This window comes from Crinia signifera, chromosome 6, assembly GCF_055691185.1.
Source record: "Crinia signifera chromosome 6, ASM5569118v1, whole genome shotgun sequence".
NCBI classification, from domain to species: Eukaryota; Metazoa; Chordata; class Amphibia; order Anura; family Myobatrachidae; genus Crinia; species Crinia signifera.
Genome location: NC_139222.1, coordinates 199298586 through 199318567, shown reverse-complemented (window position 1 = coordinate 199318567; position 19982 = coordinate 199298586). Strand labels below are relative to the sequence as shown.

The 19982-nt window shown below is 44.5% G+C and overlaps 1 protein-coding gene across 1 annotated transcript in view; it reads right to left on the bottom strand.

Annotated features, from left to right (window-relative positions):
* COL13A1 (collagen type XIII alpha 1 chain) overlaps positions 1–19982 on the bottom strand; it is a 132412-nt gene that overhangs the window by 49654 nt on the left and 62776 nt on the right. The window contains exons 15-18 of the mRNA XM_083148593.1: positions 18229–18255; positions 14876–14911; positions 10903–10929; positions 5003–5047 (exon numbers count right to left, since the gene is read on the bottom strand). Coding sequence (XP_083004719.1) covers positions 5003–5047; positions 10903–10929; positions 14876–14911; positions 18229–18255 — 135 coding nt within the window. The remainder of the gene's footprint in view (positions 1–5002; positions 5048–10902; positions 10930–14875; positions 14912–18228; positions 18256–19982) is intronic.

Genomic DNA, 19982 nt, shown 5'->3' with positions numbered 1-19982 from the left:
CGTACTATTATGAATACAGGTTGAGTATCCCGTATCCAAAATGCTCGGGACCAGGAGAATTTTGGATAACGGATTATTCCGTATTTCGGAATATTTTAATATTTCAATGATGTATTTTGAAGTATCTTGCATTTATGCTGTATAAACACATAATATACACACAAATATATTTTATTACCACATAAAATATACACAAATATATTTTAATTGTTCAAAAAACAAGGTTTCAAAACGTGAAACAAAATGTGTGTACTATCTCAGCACTGAATTTGAATGCCAAGCAATCATTGTCTTGCACATATATAGTGCCAGTTACATATCATGTCCCCAGTGATGCTGTTACAAATGTCCCCAGTGAGTTTTTAGCAAAAAAAAATAATTTTTTCACTTTCTGAAATGTCCGTATTTCGGAATAATTCGGATAACGGATATTCGGATACGGGATACTCGACCTGTATTGTTAACTTCTTTTTATGAAATCTTTTAAGTTGCACCTTTATGCAATTATGTGGATGGTCAGTGTTGTCAAACTGCACTGTGCTGCAAATACACGGGTGATTATCATCTAACAACTGTTACTAATACCCCGTTCTCACTGCCACATAAACCAGGATTTTGCCAGGGCAAGCAGTAATTTCCTCAGTGTGAATGGGTGTGAGTGAAATTGCTGGGTGTAATGCCCCGGGAATTGCACACAGGTTTTTGCAGGGTTATTCCTGGGAGTTACACTGGTGTCTGCCAGTGTGAACAGGCACAACCTGGGTTTGTCACACAGGATGTGAAAAAGCAAGCTGATTGGGGAATGAGATTAGGTGACATGTGGAGGGATGAGGAGGTGCTGGAGCTGCTGGCTGTGAGAGGGGAGGAGGAAATAAAGAAGCTAGTGACTGGCACTGTCAAGATTCAACAGTTTACTACAACATATCAAATATACTGTCTGCCGGTGGCATCCATTAAACCCAGCAACAAGTTGTGAACGAACTTAAAGCATTTTATGAGAAGTACTACAGTGTGCATGATCTCAACCGGAGGAAGAGTGGTGGTGCCCATATGGACAATCAATGCTGCTCTTTAAACAGCCAATCAAAGCTGCTCTTCCAACAGCCAGTAAAAGCTGCCCTTAGATTCCTCACACTTGTTGGCAGGGCAGACCTGGGAACCAGTAAGAACGGGGCAGACCCGGGAATTTCCCGGGTCCAAGTTGCAGTGAGAAGGGGGTATGTGAGCTGAGATGATCTGTGCCCCAGCAAAAATCCAGGATCCAAAACCCTGGATTTTGTAGGGGTGGCAATGAGAACATGGTATTATAGGAAATTTGATAGGATGAGACCTATGATCTGCATTTATGGGCAGTTTACTGGCCCTCCCCAATATATTTATTCATCCAGCTACTTACATTTTCTACTCCTAAACTCTCCATTCCTAGTCTCTATACATTTGTGAAATCATACATAATGGTTAAAGTATAACAGGGCTTCCAAGTGATGCTTGGTAGTCGCCACCCAGTGTGGACCCTGGTGGGCCTGAATCTGAAGATAAGTTTTGCAACACGCCTTTTGGAAAAGGTGCACTGTGTAAGCCAATCAGTGCTCATCATAGTCTATTTTCAGGAGAGCTAAAATGAGATACCATAGACGAGGAGAAACTTGTGGCTAAAGAGCATTGAAGTCCTGTGGCTGGTCCCGCACCACCGGTGTAGGGGGGAGAACCTACTATCAGAACTATGAGCTGGACCAGGGAAGGTCCAGCTGAAGCTAACAGAACCACAAGATTGTGGATTGGCATTAGGCCTAAATCATTTAAAGACACCAAATAGGCAACCACTGTGCCCAACACCAAGGGCTTTAGGCCCAACTTATTTTTAAGGAACCGCATAAGTGACACTAGGACTGAGGCCAAGGGTATTAGGCCCTAAAACAAGAGCCAACTCCTAAATACATATTTAATCCCAAGATCTAAATGTTTGCTTTAAAACTATTCTCATGAAGGGCCAGATGTACTAAGCTTGATAAGTGATGGAGAGTCAACCAGCTCCTAGAGTTTCCAGCTATCTTCACTGTAACCACATCCAAATGATAAATGTAATATCGCATGAGATATAACATCTGCATAAATGCATTATCTGATAACAACTGTTACATTAAAAGGAGAATATTTAGGGCCTGATTCAGAGTTTTATGATATTCCACAGCTGCATTGCAATACTGTACAGCTAATATGCTAATACAGCAGGAGGCACCTGGTTTATATAGATGCCACCTCCTACCTGCTTTCATGATCTGCTGTTGCCGACACTAAGGCGGAACACCGCTGTTTTCTGATGAAGATATGGTTGCCTATCCCTCTCTGCCCCCAAACTCCCTCAGCCTGTCATTCATGCTGGGGCTTGGAAGGGCACTGCGCATGAGGAAGCAGGACCCATTGTGAACATGCGCAGAACAGGTCTTGCACATACACAGAGTCCCCCAATGACAAATAAGTCTGTTCATGCAAGTTATCTATTTTACACTCCATATTATGTAGTACTGCTGACACGGCTTCATATTTCCAGTGGCCTGGTATCATAGGAAAATACTATACCATATTTTAATAAACTAAAGAATGCTCCAATCATCAGACAATCAGGATCTGTGCACTTACAAAAATAATTGTGATTCATTACTATTGGGACTGATTGGGATGCACTGGAAATATATCCAAGTGAGTGAATAATGTTGGGCTTGATTGGCACATTTTGGAGTGTACTTCCAGCCTTCAGATTGTAATCAATCGGTAAAGATGTTCTCATACGGTACGACAACTGCAATCCTGCATGCAGTCATTTAAGAGATGAATATTTCTCTCATTTACCACAGAAGCGGTTAACCTTAATGTAGGCTACAGTTGCTCTCAGATAACCCTCCCAGGGAAAATTAGAAACACATTCTAACCTGATTAATACATGTTTACAAATGGAAGCGGACAGCTTTATTTAACATATATCTTGTTACAGTCAAGCATTGTTTCTTCTAATAAAGAAGTACAGTAGCAAAGTTATATTATATCCACTGGTGGTACAATTCCACTGCTGTTTTTAAATTCTCATATTAGGTATGACTATTGGTGTGCACAGCACATTACATCAGGGTGTGCACTGCCGAAACCCCCCCCAGCAGTGGCCAGCCCTGACTGCCCCACCAGTACAGAGATGTGGCCGGCACCTCACAGGCAGGACAAGAAACAGCTCAAACGCAGTAGTAACTGTGATACCCCTCACCGCAGCACATAAACCGGAGTCCGTAAAGTAATGCAATCCTTAGCAGATGCCACGGAAGGGGGGTGGGGTGGCAGTACTCAGCAATCACAATCTCGGCAGCAAGTGAGGGTGCCAAACATTAGTGTGTGTCTGTGCACAGGGCAGCCATCGGGGGGGGGGGGGGGGGGGTGTCCTACGGAGACTCCAGTCCAGGGCAGGACTGGAATCTTTCCATATAATTTGTCACATTTCCCCTGTAGAGGTTCAGTAGTGCAGCCAGTGCTGTGGACACTGGAGGTCTCACCAGACAAGCCAGGGGTTCAAGAAGGGGAAAGGGAGCCCTGCCTATTTGGCCAGGTCTACATGGAGGGGGTGGGGATAAGATTATTCAAAATGATGCAATTTGTATAACTTTAGTCCAACCCCTTCCCCAAAGAGCCGCGATTGCTAGTATTTGACTGACAGAGGCGGGGGATGTGTGATTGGGGGGGGGGGGGGGTGCCGAAGGCTTGCTGGAGGGCCTTTCCAGGAGGGTAGACAAGTTATTCACATGTACACTCAAGACTGAATATAGAGGCAATGTATAGGCTTTCCCAAAATAATCACTCATAGGACCTGTGTAATTCTTTGTTGTCCCAGTTTGTATGGTAAGCCTAGCTATGCAGATCTTGGAGGCACAACCTTTGCACTAGTATTGGACAGATTCAAGTACTCACTGAAAATGACATTTAGCAGCAAACAAGGACCATATGCTACAGATGCTACCAAAATGCCAATGTAGAAAAAATAATATGGGTGAACATTCACAGTTTTTGTACGTAAGCAATGTCTGCCCAATTTACTTTCAACTCTTGTCACCATTGTATACAGAACATTTAAACAGGAAAACTAAAGAATGAAAACTTCTTGGATAAGACACAAAAAATGCTGCAAAGTTCTCAGCGTCCCCAATCCCAGGCAGACCTTCTGCAATAATTTCTGTTACAGCAGATAAGAAAAGATGTTCTACAAGTCCCACCGCTGATGTAGTCTGAGTTGTATCAGCTACTAGCCAGCTCCAGCCGCCAGAAAGGAAATGACACATTTGTGATAATTTACTATTTGTACATTAAGACAACTTAATTTGCATAAAACATTGAAGAAACAAACAAGTAACATCATATTCTCAAGGTAATACAGGAATGTGCTTTTTAGGTTACAAGTCTGGGGCGGTTAGTGGGAATGATTAGGTGTTGAATGCTTGACAAAGGCCAGTGATAGAGGTAGAAGTGATATAGGATAGGGTTAATGAAGGAAGGTAAAGTTAAAGGAATGATTGGGTCATACCTCTCAACTTTCAGAAACAGAAATCAGGGGGATAGCTAAGGAAAAAGAGGACACAAGATGAGAATTAGGGTAACGGAACCACACAGGGAGTGGACAGGGGTATGAATAGTATAACTCAGTGGTCCCCAATCTTAGTCCTCAAGGCAACCTAACAGTCCAGGTTTTAAGGATAGCCATAGTTGAGCACAGATGGCTAAATCAAATCGACTAAATCAAATCGACTAAATCAAATCGACGTGGACTCTTAGTGGACTTTAAGGACTGAGTTTGGGAACCACTGGTATAGCTAGGGAAGGTGTCTGAGGACCAGTACACAGGTGGGAGGTGGGAGTCAAGTGGATAACTGGCAAGAAGGGAAGCAAATTGACAGCACAATGTCAGCTGAGAGGTGACTGGGGATTCTAGGGTTAAATCTACAAGCCATTCTTTTTAAAAAGATACCTTTGCTCCATGTTTCCCCGGCATCCCAGGCATGCCTCTTTCCCCCTAAGGTGGAGAAAAAGGAAAGGGGATAGAATAAGTCTGTGCAGGTGAGTTAGTGTGATTGTTATTGAGGGCCAGATGTATCAAGCTTCAAAATGTTATAAACAACCAGCCAATCAGCTCCTACCAGTCATTTTTCAAACCCAGCCTGTAAGATGACAGGTAGGAGCTGATTGGCTGGCTGTTTATCACTCTCCATTTTATCACTTGTTGAAGCTTGATACATCTGGCCCTAAGTGTTTTAGAGTGGGTTAAATAAAGATATATCATCGAAATCTAAACTCCTACTAATGGAAATCAGAAACTACTGTAGAGTAAAAGCCTATAATGAGGTACTGTAGCAGTAATAGGTAAATGATTTGGGTGCTAGTCGGGATCCCGACAGGCATTTACCCGACGTCGGGACCCCGACTGTCAAAACACAGACAGCTGGGTTCCTGACGGCCACCTGCTATTTTCCCTCGTGGGGGTCCACGACCCCCATAGAGGGAGAATAGAATAGGTGGCTCGCGTAGCGATCCACCGTGCCCGCAAGGGGCTTAGTTGTCCTCACCATGCTGTCTGGGTCCGGCCAGTCGGGATCCTGACGTCGGGCAACTGACTGTCGGGATCCCAAATGTCGGACCCCTATACCACACCCGATGATTCCAGGGGCAAGTCATGGATGTATGGAGGGCAGATTACTCTCTAGAAATGATCTGGGAATGCACCCAACATGAGTCTTCATGCCCCTCAATTTAACACAACGGCTCCCTTTATTAATGTTTAATATTATTAGAAATATATAGCTGGCAAATATCAGACATTATACTGTTTCAGCGCCGCCGACAGGGGGGTGCCGTGGGTACAGCTGTCCCGGGCCCCGGCCTCTGGAGGGGCCCGAGCAGCTGCCCACAGTGGCAAACTCCCGCACAATGCCTCCCCAACCTGGCGGCCCCCCAGCCAGGCACGCACAATACACAGTGCAGCCTGCAGAGTGCTGAGCCTAGGATACAGAGGGGCTCTGCGCTCTGCAGGCTGCACTGTGCAGTGTGCGCTCCCGGCCGTCCGTGAAGGAGGGAGATGCTGCGCCGCCGCTGCTTGTAAGTAATGGTAACTGAAGGTTATTCCCGGGCCCCAACATTTCTAGTGTCGGCCCTGTACTGTTTACTATTTTAAGGACAATTGTAACAACATGATTCAGCATATTTATCAGTGCTGGGATTTGTATTTGCCAGCATCACCACGGGGGCACTGGCTAGCTTCTGGCTAGGTCAGTTTGTTTTATGCTAAGCCAGGATAATTATGTACTGCTGCAGGTCAGCGCTTCCTGCAGTGATGTTTGCAGGGAATACATATTATTGAACAGGGGTCAGAATGCAGAAGCTGTCATCCTGATGAAAGTAATCCCAACAGGGCTCAGGCCCATACACACTTGGTGATTTTCAGCTGAAAATTGCTTGTTTTGCTTAGTGTGTATATGCCCCAGCGATGGCAGACTAGCGATGATGGTAACTCCTGCATCATTGCTAGCAAAGTTCCCCATCAGCTGGTTTTACCAGCACATCTAGCGATGATGTATGATTTATGGTGATGTAGCCTAACCCAGCTCTCCCCGCTAGTGCCTAACCCTCGTACCCTGACGTCTAAACCTAGCCCCCTGTCCTACAGCTGAATCCACCCTTCTAGGTGCATAACCCTAACCCTCCCTACCTGCAGCCTATCCTTTTGCCCCAATAAACCTACCCCTGCCCCCAGCCTAATGCTCCTGTCCAGCACATACTTATGTTTTGATGCCAGCAGTCAGGATTATGGCGCTGGTCTCCTGGCGGTATTCAGGATGCTGGCGCACGGAATGTGACTACCGGCATCACATCTGCCGAGATGCTGAACGCATCCAGTGGGCAGAAATGAAATGGTGACAGTAATTGGAATTTATTAAAGTGGCACGATCATGAAAAAATATAGATTGACAAGTCAATATTTCTCTTTTATTTATCTGGAAGTGCTATGTCTGTAGATACACCATAACTGTAGTGTATACATATGGTAAGAGCAGGATTTTGTTATATAACTGTCCTGGATGTGTCCAGACACCAAAATCTCATGAGATAAGTATGATAACTATTATATAAGAGTCACAATGGCATCTGCTATTTGGGAGCATGCAGGTCTGACTATAACACTGTAACTCTACAAGATGAATGGAAAAGTTGCAAATCGAGCGATTAGCGAATGACTGCACATGCGTACCATTCACACTGCACATGGGCGAGGTGAACCAGCAACTGAATGTGCATATCGATCGTAAACGATGTGGTAATGTGTTGTCATCTCAGTCGCAGATTAGTGGAAGACTCAGACCTTGAACTACATCCATTCCCAATTCTCTCGCAATTTAGCAAGAGGCGTTTTTTTCTTTCTGTCTGGGCGGTGGCTTTCTGCTCGCAGTACACTGCAAATTCTTCTATTAACTATCCATGCTGAATTAGTCCCAAAGTCTGTCCAGAATGCACAATGATAAAACCAATGTTGTGTAGTACAACACATTTCCACTAGAGGGCAGTATAAGATAACACTCAAATCCAATCAGCTCAAGCCACTGCATTTATGTTATGCTTCTCAGTTTGTAAATCCGAAATGAGAAACTTGTCTTTAATCATGCATCGATCGGATGTCCAGAATTAGTTGGCAATATGAAAAGCCTTCATCTGACATGCAGTAGACATCATAAGGAGTTTCCTATTTAACAGTATCTGACTCGTGGGAATTTTCATCCCTGATTAAGTAGTCAGGGAGATCAATCCTATACAAATACTACTAGCACACAGCAGCTATTAACGCCGCTGGAGATTATACAGCACACGGTGCAGAGAGGAAAGAGAACAGGCTCCTGCACCTATTAACGGCAGGCACTGAGACCCATAGTGCTGTGCCTAGATTGAATAGATCACAGCACAGCAAGAAACAGGCAGAAACAGTCTGCTGGGTCATTGTAATGAGAAAAAAAAAACACTTGGTCAGTTTAATACAGAGTGCATTCTATGTGAATACCCCCCCCGAAATCCCCACGGTACCATGCGAGCGGATGAGTACAAGAACACATCCCCTCCTAAAGAAACGTCAGTCTCAACTGACTTTTATTTACGAGCGCTACGACGAAGACGTCATGTAACATGTGCAGAGTGAGAGTTAGATTTGGGTGGCATGTGTTCAAACTGAAATCTAAATTGCAGTGTAAAAATAAAGCAGACATTATTTACCCTGCACAGAAACAAAATAACTGCCCCAAATCTAACTCTCTCTCTCTGCACGTTACATAGACCCCACCTGCAGTGCACATGGTTTTGTCTATTAAAGGTGTTTGCTTTTGCAAACCAACCTGAATCACCCCATAACTCTCTATTTTGAGATTTTATATATATATATATATATATATATATATATATATATATATATATATAAAATCACAATCAAATTCAATTCTCTCTGATTAAATAATGATGTGTACCTGAACTGTTCATGAAAACAACCACATAATGCATGTGTGGTCAGCTTTACATGGTTTCATTTACTGAAAATACTATAAATGTTCTGATATACAGTATATTCTGGGTGTATCTCCTAAATGAATGCGATTACAAAGCCAATACGCCTTCTGGATATGAATATCACCCACTACAGACATAAAACACAGCGATGTAACACTGCCACCTGCTGACAGTAGCCATGTCTCACAGGGTGACCATCTATACAAGATTTATGATGGTAACATTTTGTAACATTCTATAAATCTCACGGACATCTCCACTGCAATAAGTCACCAAAACATGTCTGGCAACATAGAAATACGCATGGCCCAGGCGTGATCTTAAGTACCTTTTGGTTTGTTGTTCATCATTTCTTGTGTGGAGTGTCATTTTGTTTTGTGTTGTATGGAACAGTTTGTCCCTAATATTTCCCATTGCAATAAGCAATTTCCGTTTGAAGTAACAGAATGAACTAAGAATTTTAAGGTGCTGCCCCCAGAACGGTACACAATCATTATTCATTTTCCTGTAGACGTAATTAAATAAAAATGTACCAAGGTCTAGGAAATAGATCTACTTTTTCCGACATGTACGGAATAATCCTGCTGACCTTACAAAATATTTAGCACCTACAGAAAAACAAAAGCTAACAGAACATATTACCCAAACAATGAATTAATATATTAATTTATTAAAAGTTTCGGTACTTGTTTCCTAGCACGTTGCCCCCGATTTTGATTGTACTGCATCTTATGCATCGCATCGCATGCCAGCAAATGGCATGCGATGTGATTTTTAACTGTACAAGCACCCTGATGGATGCTTACAATGTTAAATGCACCCCCATTGTCAATGCCACCCCCACTATCAATGCCAACCCGAAGCGTGGCGAGTGCAGCCAGCCCGCGAGGGGCGGCGGTACGCGTCCTCCGACCTTTTCATACCCCCACTATCCACGTCAGCGTGGAGTTGATTTTAGATATTGTGGCGAGCGCAGCGACCCCCGCGAGGGGATACGGATTACTTTATATGTATTCCGCATCCGCTCACCACGCTTCAGGCTGGTATTCCACGTCCCCTCGCGGGGATTGCTGCGCTCGCCGCACTTCGGGCTCGGTGGCTCGCTGCGCTCGCCACACTATCTAAAATCAACTCAGCGCCGACGTGGATAGTGGGGATATGAAAAGGTCAGAGGATATTTGCTGGCATGTGATGCTATGCAATATTTCATTGTACAAGCACTCCTGTTAATTTAACGGGAATATCGCATCGCATGCATCGCGGACCACTAAGTACGGTATGCGATGGGCGCCGTGCTAGGAAACAAGTACCAAAAGCAAACGCCTTCTTTAATGGACAAAACCATGCGCACGGCAGGTGGGGGAGATATTACATGTGAAGAGTGAGTTACAAGTAAACAGTATGGGGGAGTTATTTTGTTTTTGTGCAGAGTATATACTGGCTGGTTTATTTTTACACTGCAATTTAGATTAGCAAGGGGCATTTTTGTGTGTTGAACATAAAATGGTGTCAGTGGCACAATATGTAATGGGCATTACGCTGAATGGCATAATGTGTACTAATGGCATTATGGTGTGCGGCATAATGTTTAATAGGCATTATGGTGTGTGGCATAAAGTTAATTAAGCATTACATTGTGTGGCATGTGCAATGGGCATTACAGTGTGTCATAATGTGTAACGGGCATTACGGTGTGTAGAGTAATTGATATTATGGATTGTTCATCATGAAGTGTAATGGGCACTACCGATTGTGTGGCATAATGTGTAAGGGGCATTATGGTGTGTGGCATAATGTGTAATGGGCATTATGGTTTGTGTGGCATAATGTGTAAGAGCTATTACTATAAGAAGGAAAAATGACAAGGGGGGCAAAACATACTCTTGCTCCGGGCACCATGTCACCTAGTTACTCTTCTGGCCCAATTTGGCTACTTTTCACCAGATTTCTCGACCCGATCGTTTAGAATTGGGTACAAAAGGGACAAATCGGACAACTGTATTCTCTCCCTCTGCACATGTTACATTTACCCCACCTGCAGTACACATGGATTTGCCCATTAGAGATAAATTTTGCTTTTGGGATCCTTATTGAATAACTACCATAGATTGCAAGCTCCATTGGGGCAGCGATTATTTTGAATGCCCTGAATACTCCATGTAAATTACTCCTGATTACTCATATACCAGAAAATATGTTGTACTGTAATTCTATTTTTAGACAACTAAAAAGTGTGCCCGTATATGCTGAAAACATAACTATTTTGTAGGTATTTTTGATGCTTTTTTTTAGACATAAACATATTTTAAACATATTTTAGAGACCTACCTTCAGTCCTAGCTCTCCCTGGTCACCCTATGTTATATCAGAGAAGAAAGAAAGAAGAGAACATAACAAAGAGGAGCAGAGATGAAGCAAGGAATCTACACTATGAGCCTAATTCATGTTTGTACATAAAGCAGATGTTTGTGCAATGAAGTGATTATCGTCCGATATGTGCCGTGCTCCCAGGTGCCAAGGTGCCTGCATCACAGAGTGACAGGAAGTGACCATTTGGGGTGGTAACGGGAAGTTGCAGCAAAAATACAGGTGAATCATGGGGATTGATATAATATCGAAATCACAGCGTTCAAAATCCAGACGCCGGAATCCCGACTGACGAAATCCCGACAAGGGGGGGATGTGGATCGCCCCCCCCCCCCGCCCTTTGTAGGCCCGCTGCGCTCACCACGCAGCGGGCCCGGTGCCTCGCTACGCTTGGCACACTAATTTATTCGCCCTCTATGGGTGTCGTGGACACCCACGGAGGGAGAAAGTGTCAGGATTTCGTCGGTCGGGATTTCGTCGGTCGGGAGTTCGTCGGTCGGGATTTTGAACGCCGGGATTCCGACTGCCGGGATTTGAACTGCATCCCTATCATGCTATCAGTCGCTAATGCTGTGTCCAGTCTATGTAGCCATAGTGCTACCATGTTCCTCATTATTGTGTAGAGTCTGTGCATGTGAACATAGCTGTGAATGAGTTTGTTTTGGCTCTGTTGGGTGGCTATCTACTTTAATGTTTGGCAGCTTAATTTGCAATGATTAACAATTCCATAGCTTAGAGATTTGCAGCTGCATGGGCAAGTGCCTACAGACATGAATAAGGTCCTATGAGCAATACATTTCTCAAGTGCAATACAATTCCAGAACCTGAGAATAGCAGTGTTCAGCATAGTTTACCATGCAACGTGTAGGGCTCTACATAGAACAAAGTGCTCAGTGGCATACAACTCGCAGTACTTTAGCAATGCCTGGAATGAGGGCTTAGTATACAAACAGTGAAAGCACAACATGCGTGTAAGAATGCAGGTGTGTGTCTAGCCAGCAATGTGTTGGGTCACTGCCAGAGATCCTTTTAAAACCTAAATTTGGAAACCTAAAGAGAGTCATTCATTACTACAGTTCCCGTATTCAAAAATATATTTAACGCAGTTTAATCTTAATTTTCCTGTATAGAATGTCAGCAAGCATATATGGGATACGTTATTTCCTATTAAATCAGTAGATGTTAGGCAAAGGGGAAAAAATGTAGTAAGGTTTACTTTATCGGCTTATCAAAAAAGGTCCATGTTACTCTGCAAAACTATTCTCATTTACACTTACACATATAAAGAAAGCAGGAGGGATTTGTTTCTTTATGCTGACACTTGTACATTGCCTCTATGCATTGGTTCCCAGCATACTTGCCAACCTATGTAGTTGCCTCTCTGGGAGAAGCCCAGAGAGGGCAACCAAATCTGCACATGGGGGGGCAGGTACAAGGCTGACGTCTCAAAGCCCCATCCCTGATCCACACAAACTCCGCTATTCACTAAATGGACGTAAATTGACGTGATTCATGTAATTTTAGTCCTGCCCCCTCCCGCGGACCCGCAAATTCTGGCATTTCTTTTAGAGGCTGCTGGAGGTGCCGGCCTTTGGGGGCATGCGGGAGACTTGCCCACCCTCCCGGGAAGGGTGGGGCCGGGAGGCAGACATGATTTTTGGGAGCCTACCGGCCATTCCGGGAGGATAGGCAAGTATGGTTACCAGCCATTCACTGCCAGAGTGCAGTGACTGACGCAGTTAGAGAGGCAGGGGCAGTATCGGGGGAATACTGAGTCCTCCCTCTCCCTCTGGTTCCCTGTGCAAGCTGCTATTGTTAAGTGGCCAGTGCTGAGGACATTGGGTGAGGGGTGGGGAAAGAAGTTGAAGTGAGCAGTGCTAGATTATCAAATAGGCACCAGTGGTATGGGACCCATGATTTTTAGGGGGCCGCATGACAACAGATAAAAATAATAATTGTATCTTGAAATAAACCAAGCTCTATTACATTGATCCCATAAGATAAAACAAAATGAATCAACTCAAGGAAATGGAAAACTTTACATTAAAGACTCTATAAAGAAAATACTGTACATAAACCATCAGATTCCCATTACAGTTTCTAGATCCTAGACTGCTGGTTGGTAAAATGAAATACTTAATATGAGATAATTTGTTTGTGGGGCCCCATGATTTCAACTGCCTAGGGGCCTCCACAGGGTTTAATCCGACACAGGAAGTGAGATCGTTATGTATTTCACCCCTGGGATGGCAACACCTGAGACGAGAAACTCACTTTACCTATGTTCACAGGACAGTAACACTATAGCAGCCCACATGACTGATATGGGGTAGAAATGCATAGTTGTTTGTGCCCTAGGCATTGTTCGAAAATAAACCCTAAAAATTGTGCTTAATGCTCATGTACAGATTAGTAAATAAAATCAACAGAAATAGTATTCATGGTGCCTCTGGAATCTTTGGTGCATGTACGTAATCCTCTGCTAATCCCCTGCTGTATTGTTCTATGTATAATATTGCAGCGGAGAACAATAGATGATGATAAGACGTGGTGAGGCCTAGCTCACCAGAGAAGGCAAGTTGAAGAAGGCTCCATCTGTATTTACTGCATTATTACTTCAGAAATATGGTGCTGTTGATATGCAGTAAGAAACTGCAATAGATAGAGGTTACAGTGTGTGCCCCCATGACTGGTCCAGTCCAGCTAGAAATGAAGATTTCCATTATCCCTTTGAGTGCCAACGTTCAGATAATTTACTGGCAATAATTTAGTATTCCTGTATTCCTCGATTACAGCCCTGGCATTTTAGCTGATATTTTGCACATCTCTCACAGCAACGTTGGCCCTCAAATTGTTAAACAGCTACATTTAAGGCTAAAATAAAACACTTACATTTTGCATTAATACTACAGTAATGTCTGAGAATGCTCATGTATATCCCCAGCAACGGACAGGCAGGGGTCTATCACTAGGGTAGCTTGCTCAGTCTTAATAGTAGCATATTCCCACTGTCCTTACTGCACTATGGTTCTGTTACACTGACCCAATGGTCTGCCACATAGGTTGGGATTGATGTCCTGGAATGCCGTTGGGATTCTGCTCTCAGCATTCTGACCATCAGGATCATATAGTATCACTGCCCATAATACAGCAGATTTAAGTACGTAATACAGCAATAGGGAAGCCACACAGACATAACAAGAAAACCTAGAGTGTGCACAGTAAGCATAATGCAGGATTGGTGTAGGCATTTAGGGTAATAATTTCCAAGGGTTGTGTATTCCACCAAGAGAGGCCATGGCCGCTGAGAGGGAGGAGGGGGGGGGGGGTTTCTGGTCTGACCATCTCTCCCTCCCTCCCAGGCAGCAGTAGCAGCATGAGCTCTCATGCTGTCAGCACAGAATAGGCTGCAGAGATGCTGGTGACGAGGGGAACCGGGGAGGGTGATCACACTGTCCCCTTGACCCCTCTGAGTGGCGGCTTCTTAAAAAAAACACTTTTTTTTTCATTAAGGAAACATGACCACGCCTCCCGCTATTATGCCACGTCCGTTATTGGGGCCCTGTAGACCTCTTGGCATCAGTGGGGGAGGCAGCCATCTTGGGCACACTGCATAGGATAACCCTGTGTTACACTATGGGAGGTGAGCAATACAAGGGCACATGGCAAGATAAAACAAATGTTACATTACAGAGTTCAATTCATGCTGCATCTGCAGTTTTCTGATACAGCTGTCTTGTATTGTGCTATTACTGTAATAATGCAACTTTCCTTTTATGACCTATGCCAAAACAAATATGTGAACAAATAAAGATGGCTCAAAATTGTCCCCATCTGTGACACCGGACATTAAAGCAGTGTGTGTGCTATAGAATGTTTTGATACACTCTGCATTCCTCTATTGCAGAAGGGCGATCTAAGCATTATTGTTTACCTTTCTTCCTGGGATTCCTGAAGTCCCTAGCTCTCCCTGCAAGGAAAATAAACGTATAAGATATATATTTATATATATAATTATATATTTTTTAAGAAAAAAAAATGAAATTAACATGTCAGTATTTACAAATTCACAGTATACCCTACAATAACATAGCAGGCTTCTCTTCCATAGTGTATGACTAATATTATTTTTTACATAGTATAGAGAACAGCATCTCTGGGGGACATTTACCAAAATGGATTCGTAGAAAAAAGGTGTATTCGTAGGGAGAAATACACCTTTTTTTTACGAATTTGTATTTTCGGGATTTACAATCCCAAAAATACAACAATTCGTAGTCCTAAAGATGGAACATTCGTATTTGTATTTACAAATACGAATGTCTACACCATCGATAGAATACGACAGAAATCACCATTCAAAAGAATGGTGGTTTCTGATTTACTAAGCAGCCGTACTGATAATACGGCTGCTTAGTGGTGTAAAACACCCACGCAAATACGACAGGAAAATAGAACACTATTTTCATGTCGTATTTGCGTTTTAGCCTGCACGGATCAGTCAGATCCGTGCAGGCTTCAGTGTGGTCCCCCCCACAGCCGAAACCAGCACCAGGCTGACAGAGCCTGGAGCCGGTAATTAAAAATCAGGGAACCCGACAAATAGGGGTTCCCTGATTTTTAACAACCAGCCCCAGGCTCCTGCTCTGGGGCTGGTTCCCAAAATACGGGGGACAAAATGAGTAGGGGTCCCCCGTATTTTAAGAACCAGCCCCAGGCAAAACCAGCCAGCAGGGTAATGCCACAGCCGAGGGGAGACTTTTTATGCAAGTCCCCCCGGCCAAAGCATTAACCCTACCGACCAGTCAGCCTGGCCAGGGGCCCTGGGGGAGTGGGGACCCCCCCAATAAAGGGGTCCCCCCCCTCCAGGACTTACCTGACCAGGCTGAAGCCTGGTGCTGTCCTCGATGCCCCTGGGCGGTGGGCATCGAGCTGATAGTTGTGTAAAAAATAGAACAAACTATTGTTTTTTACTGTGGCACTACAAGTGCCAGCAAGCCTCCCCAGCAAGCTGGGACTTGGAGAACCACAAGTCCCAGCCTGCTGGGCATTAAAGAGCCCGCTGGGTCTTGTAGTGCCACAGTAAAAAAAATAGTTAAATAAAACACACTGACACCCATTTTAAATAAAAGTTTAATACACACATTACATACATACTGATACTTACCTTTCTTGATCCCGTAGGTAGCCCTGGTCCTGATGTCCTGTGTCGTCCTCCAGGTCCATGTCGGCTGTCTGCGTCGTCCTCCAGGTCCATGTCGACGGTCCGTGTCGTCCTCCAGGTCCATGGCGGTGTCCGGGTCCGAAGAAATCCATGTTGGAGCTGTGGAAGGAAATCCTACTCACCTGTTCCTGCGCTGAAGAAGTCTTCTCTTGATCCGACGTAATCCAGGTAATCTTCATGCTGTCGGTGCTCCCCGCTGTCTGCGCTGTCTCTGCATCGCGCTGAGGAGAGATGCTGAGATGTTTCATATTCGGCGCCTCTCCTCAGACTGAATTCTATTGGCCGCCTAGCAGGCCAATCAGGAGCCGACTTTTTAATTTTGTCCCCCGTATTTTGGGAACCAGCCCCAGAGCAGGAGGCTTGGGCTGGTTGTTAAAAATCAGGGAACCCCTATTTGTCGGGTTCCCTGATTTTTAATTACCGGCTCCAGGCTCTGTCAGCCTGGTGCTGGTTTCGGCTGTGGGGGGGACCCCACGCCGTTTTTTTTTTATTTATTTATTTTTCTATTTTTTTTTACACCTTGCAGCCTGCACGGATCTGACTGATCCGTGCAGACTGCTAGAAATAATTCGTATTAGCAGCCGTATATACGGCCGCTAATACGAATCATTACACCATCGGAGGGTTACAAAGTAGTCGTATCTGACTGCTTTGTAACTGATCCTCCGGAACACGACTTTGCATACGACTTAAACAGTCGTATGCAGTCGTAGGGAAAATACCAATACGAAAAACTAGGTTTTTCATATTGGTAAATTTCCCCCTCTATATCAAGAATTACATATAATACAGATGGAGCCGCCCTCATTATTGCCGATCACTCGTCAGATATTACTAGCTTGTGAGCGCTGGCGGAGGGCATCGGGTTGGGTCGGCTGTCATTGCTGAGAATGGGGTGCTCGACTATCTGGTGTGTGCTCCATTCTAGTGCACGGCGCAGGCTGAATGTAAGGATTACATTCAGGCCCCCATCCACAAGGGCAATATATAGCATGCGGTCAGGGCAGCCGAGAGGGAGGGGGAGCGGGTACTAATTACCCGGGCCCCGGCTTGCTGCAGGGGCCCGGCAGGGGCCCTGGTCCGACCACTCCCGGACAGCAACAGCAGCACACACTTCTACAGCATGTGCTGTGCTGACAGCAGGCTCAGCATGAGTGTCTCACTGACAGCGTGAGAGCTCATGCTGAGCCTGCTGTCAGCACAGCACATACTGTAGGTGTGTGCTGCTGCTGCTGAGTTTAGAGTTTTTAGCGTTTTCTTGGGGTGTGGCCACACCTCCCACACTTAGACCACACCCCCAAATTTTACCGGGGCCCGGCATTCCTCTCGGCTGCCCTGCATGCGGTACCTTGTATGCAATACCCCATCCACTCACCCAGTAGCCGTCGGGCGGCAGGATCACATATGATACATTGCGTGCTGTCTTTTTGCATACAATGTATGTCCCATTCGCACATGGCTACATCCATGTTTGTCATGAGTGAGCAAATAGAACCCGAGTAACTCTAAAGGTGCCCATACACTAGTAAGATTTATCTTCAGATCTGGCTGGTTGGAACAAAAACATGGTTATGGATGAGTGACAGTTTGTCAGTTTTCCAGCATTTCCAAGCAAATGGTCAACTGTCATTTGCTCTCATCCATAACCAGGATTTTGTTCCAACCAGCCAGATCAGAAGATAAATCTGCGTGTGTATGGCCACCTTTATAGTGTTGAGCATCTTATTGCTGAAAAAAACAACTTAGATGCAACAAGAGACAAGTGTGCGACTGAGTCTTTATATAAAGCCCAACAGAAACTGGTAAGGAAAAAAAGCCATAGAAGTTGGTACTGTATGCAGAGTGGCGACTCAGTCTCACAAAGATATACAAGTGTCACATATCAGAATAATAAGTACAGTCTCCCGCTGCATTCTACATTGTGCGTAAGATGCATTTTTGTGCACCGGCTGCAGCAAAGATCTGTACCTCTACTGTTTATCCCTTAGCCATCTAAACAGACATTTATTTCTGTATTGAAAGGACATTATTTTTAATACCTACGAACATAAGAATTTCCATACCTTAGGTCCTGGAGGTCCTGGCAAGCCCTGACGGTAGGAAAGAATAATTAAAAGAACAAATATAAAACTATGGCAGTTATTACAGTATGGAGGCGCAATAAGCTCAGTGCATCTGACTAATACTAGTTTACAATTTCTTACCAATTGGAGCAAATCATAAAATGCACTGTTATAACTAGCAGACAGAATAATTAGCAAAGCAAAACTGAACCACTGTTAATGACACTTGACATATGATGTATCTTATTCATTAAGTGATGTTCGTACCATTCTAGTGCCAACTTACATTATGCTTGCATATAACAGTACCAAAGGCAGCATATTGGCTTTTACAATGGGCAGTGTAACACATACCCTTGTCGAATAAGTGTAAGAAATAATCATTGATATTAGTAACTACAATGTACAATGGGTTTGATTTGGATCTGATCGCTGCTGGGTGAATTTGCAGTGCCCTGCATTAGATAGCCGCCGCCCAGCCAGAGTTAAAACCTGCTCCGAAGGCTGCAAATTAATTGTGGAAATATCGCAGATCAGTGGCCTACTGCAAATCCATATGCAACTCACTCACCATCAAATGATTTCCCCAGTCTGGGCAAGTGTAAGTTTGACCTGAGCACGCCTACCTTTTTCCAGACGCTCTCAGAAAACAGAGGTTTACCACCCACAAGCGGCAACTTCCTGTCAGTCAAGTTGCAAGAAGTTTGCGTAATCGCTGATTTTTGTTCCTGTTTGGTCTAGCGCAAGTGCACTACAATCCATATGCACGTGCAGTTGTTTGCTAATCGATTTTCTTGTGAATTTGCACAACAGCCACAGGTGTGCACAAGGGGTGTGCCTGGTGTGCCTGGGCACACCCTAATGAGCAGCACCCCCTCACATTCACCTGCACCAGACTTATAGCTCAATTTTTTTAATTGAGCCTCTTGCTGCAAGGCAAATTATCTGGAACCTCCAGAAAATGCAGATTGATCGTGTGCTAGTCCGTTTTAGCTGGGGGCAGAGTTTGTGTGGGCATTGTCACGGTGTGTGACGCCGCATTGCTAAAGTGCCAGCCACCACTGGTGTCATAGGTGGCTGTGGCCACTTAGCAGTGCATAGTGGCAGGAGACCTGGCCTGTGTGAGGAATCCCGACTGCCAGTGCTCCGACAGGGGAGATCCCGACTGACAGGACCCCATAGAAGAAGAAGAATAGAACCTATGCTGAGCTAAGCGAACCACCAAGCCCCATGCGTGGCTTTGCGCTTGCCCACCTGTCGGGATACTGACCATCAGGATCCCCCCTCTGGGACCGCCATACCACACCCAACTGTGACAACTGCTATATGGTTGTATTCATGGCAGGGCCAGCAGGAGATTTGCCTACCCTCCTGCATTTAGCAGGATGTTCGTATTTTTTATTCCACCTCCCGCTGTAAATCTTCCAGGTCCTCCTGGTCTTTCAGTATTTGTACTTAATTGGGAGGATACATTAAATCCCCATCGGCATGCTTGGAGGCAGTGCCGCCTCCTTCCTTTCTGGCTGCTAAGCAGGAAACTTTGCGTGCTGTGTTGCCATATCACATGCTTGACGTATTATGCCAGCATTATATATATATAAAGAACTATGGGGGCATTATATATATATATATATATATATGGCACTATGGGGGCATTATGTAAATTGCACTGTAAGGGGCATTATGTAAATAGAACTATTGGAAGTATTTTATATATATGGCACTATGGGGTTCATTATGTAAATGGTACTATG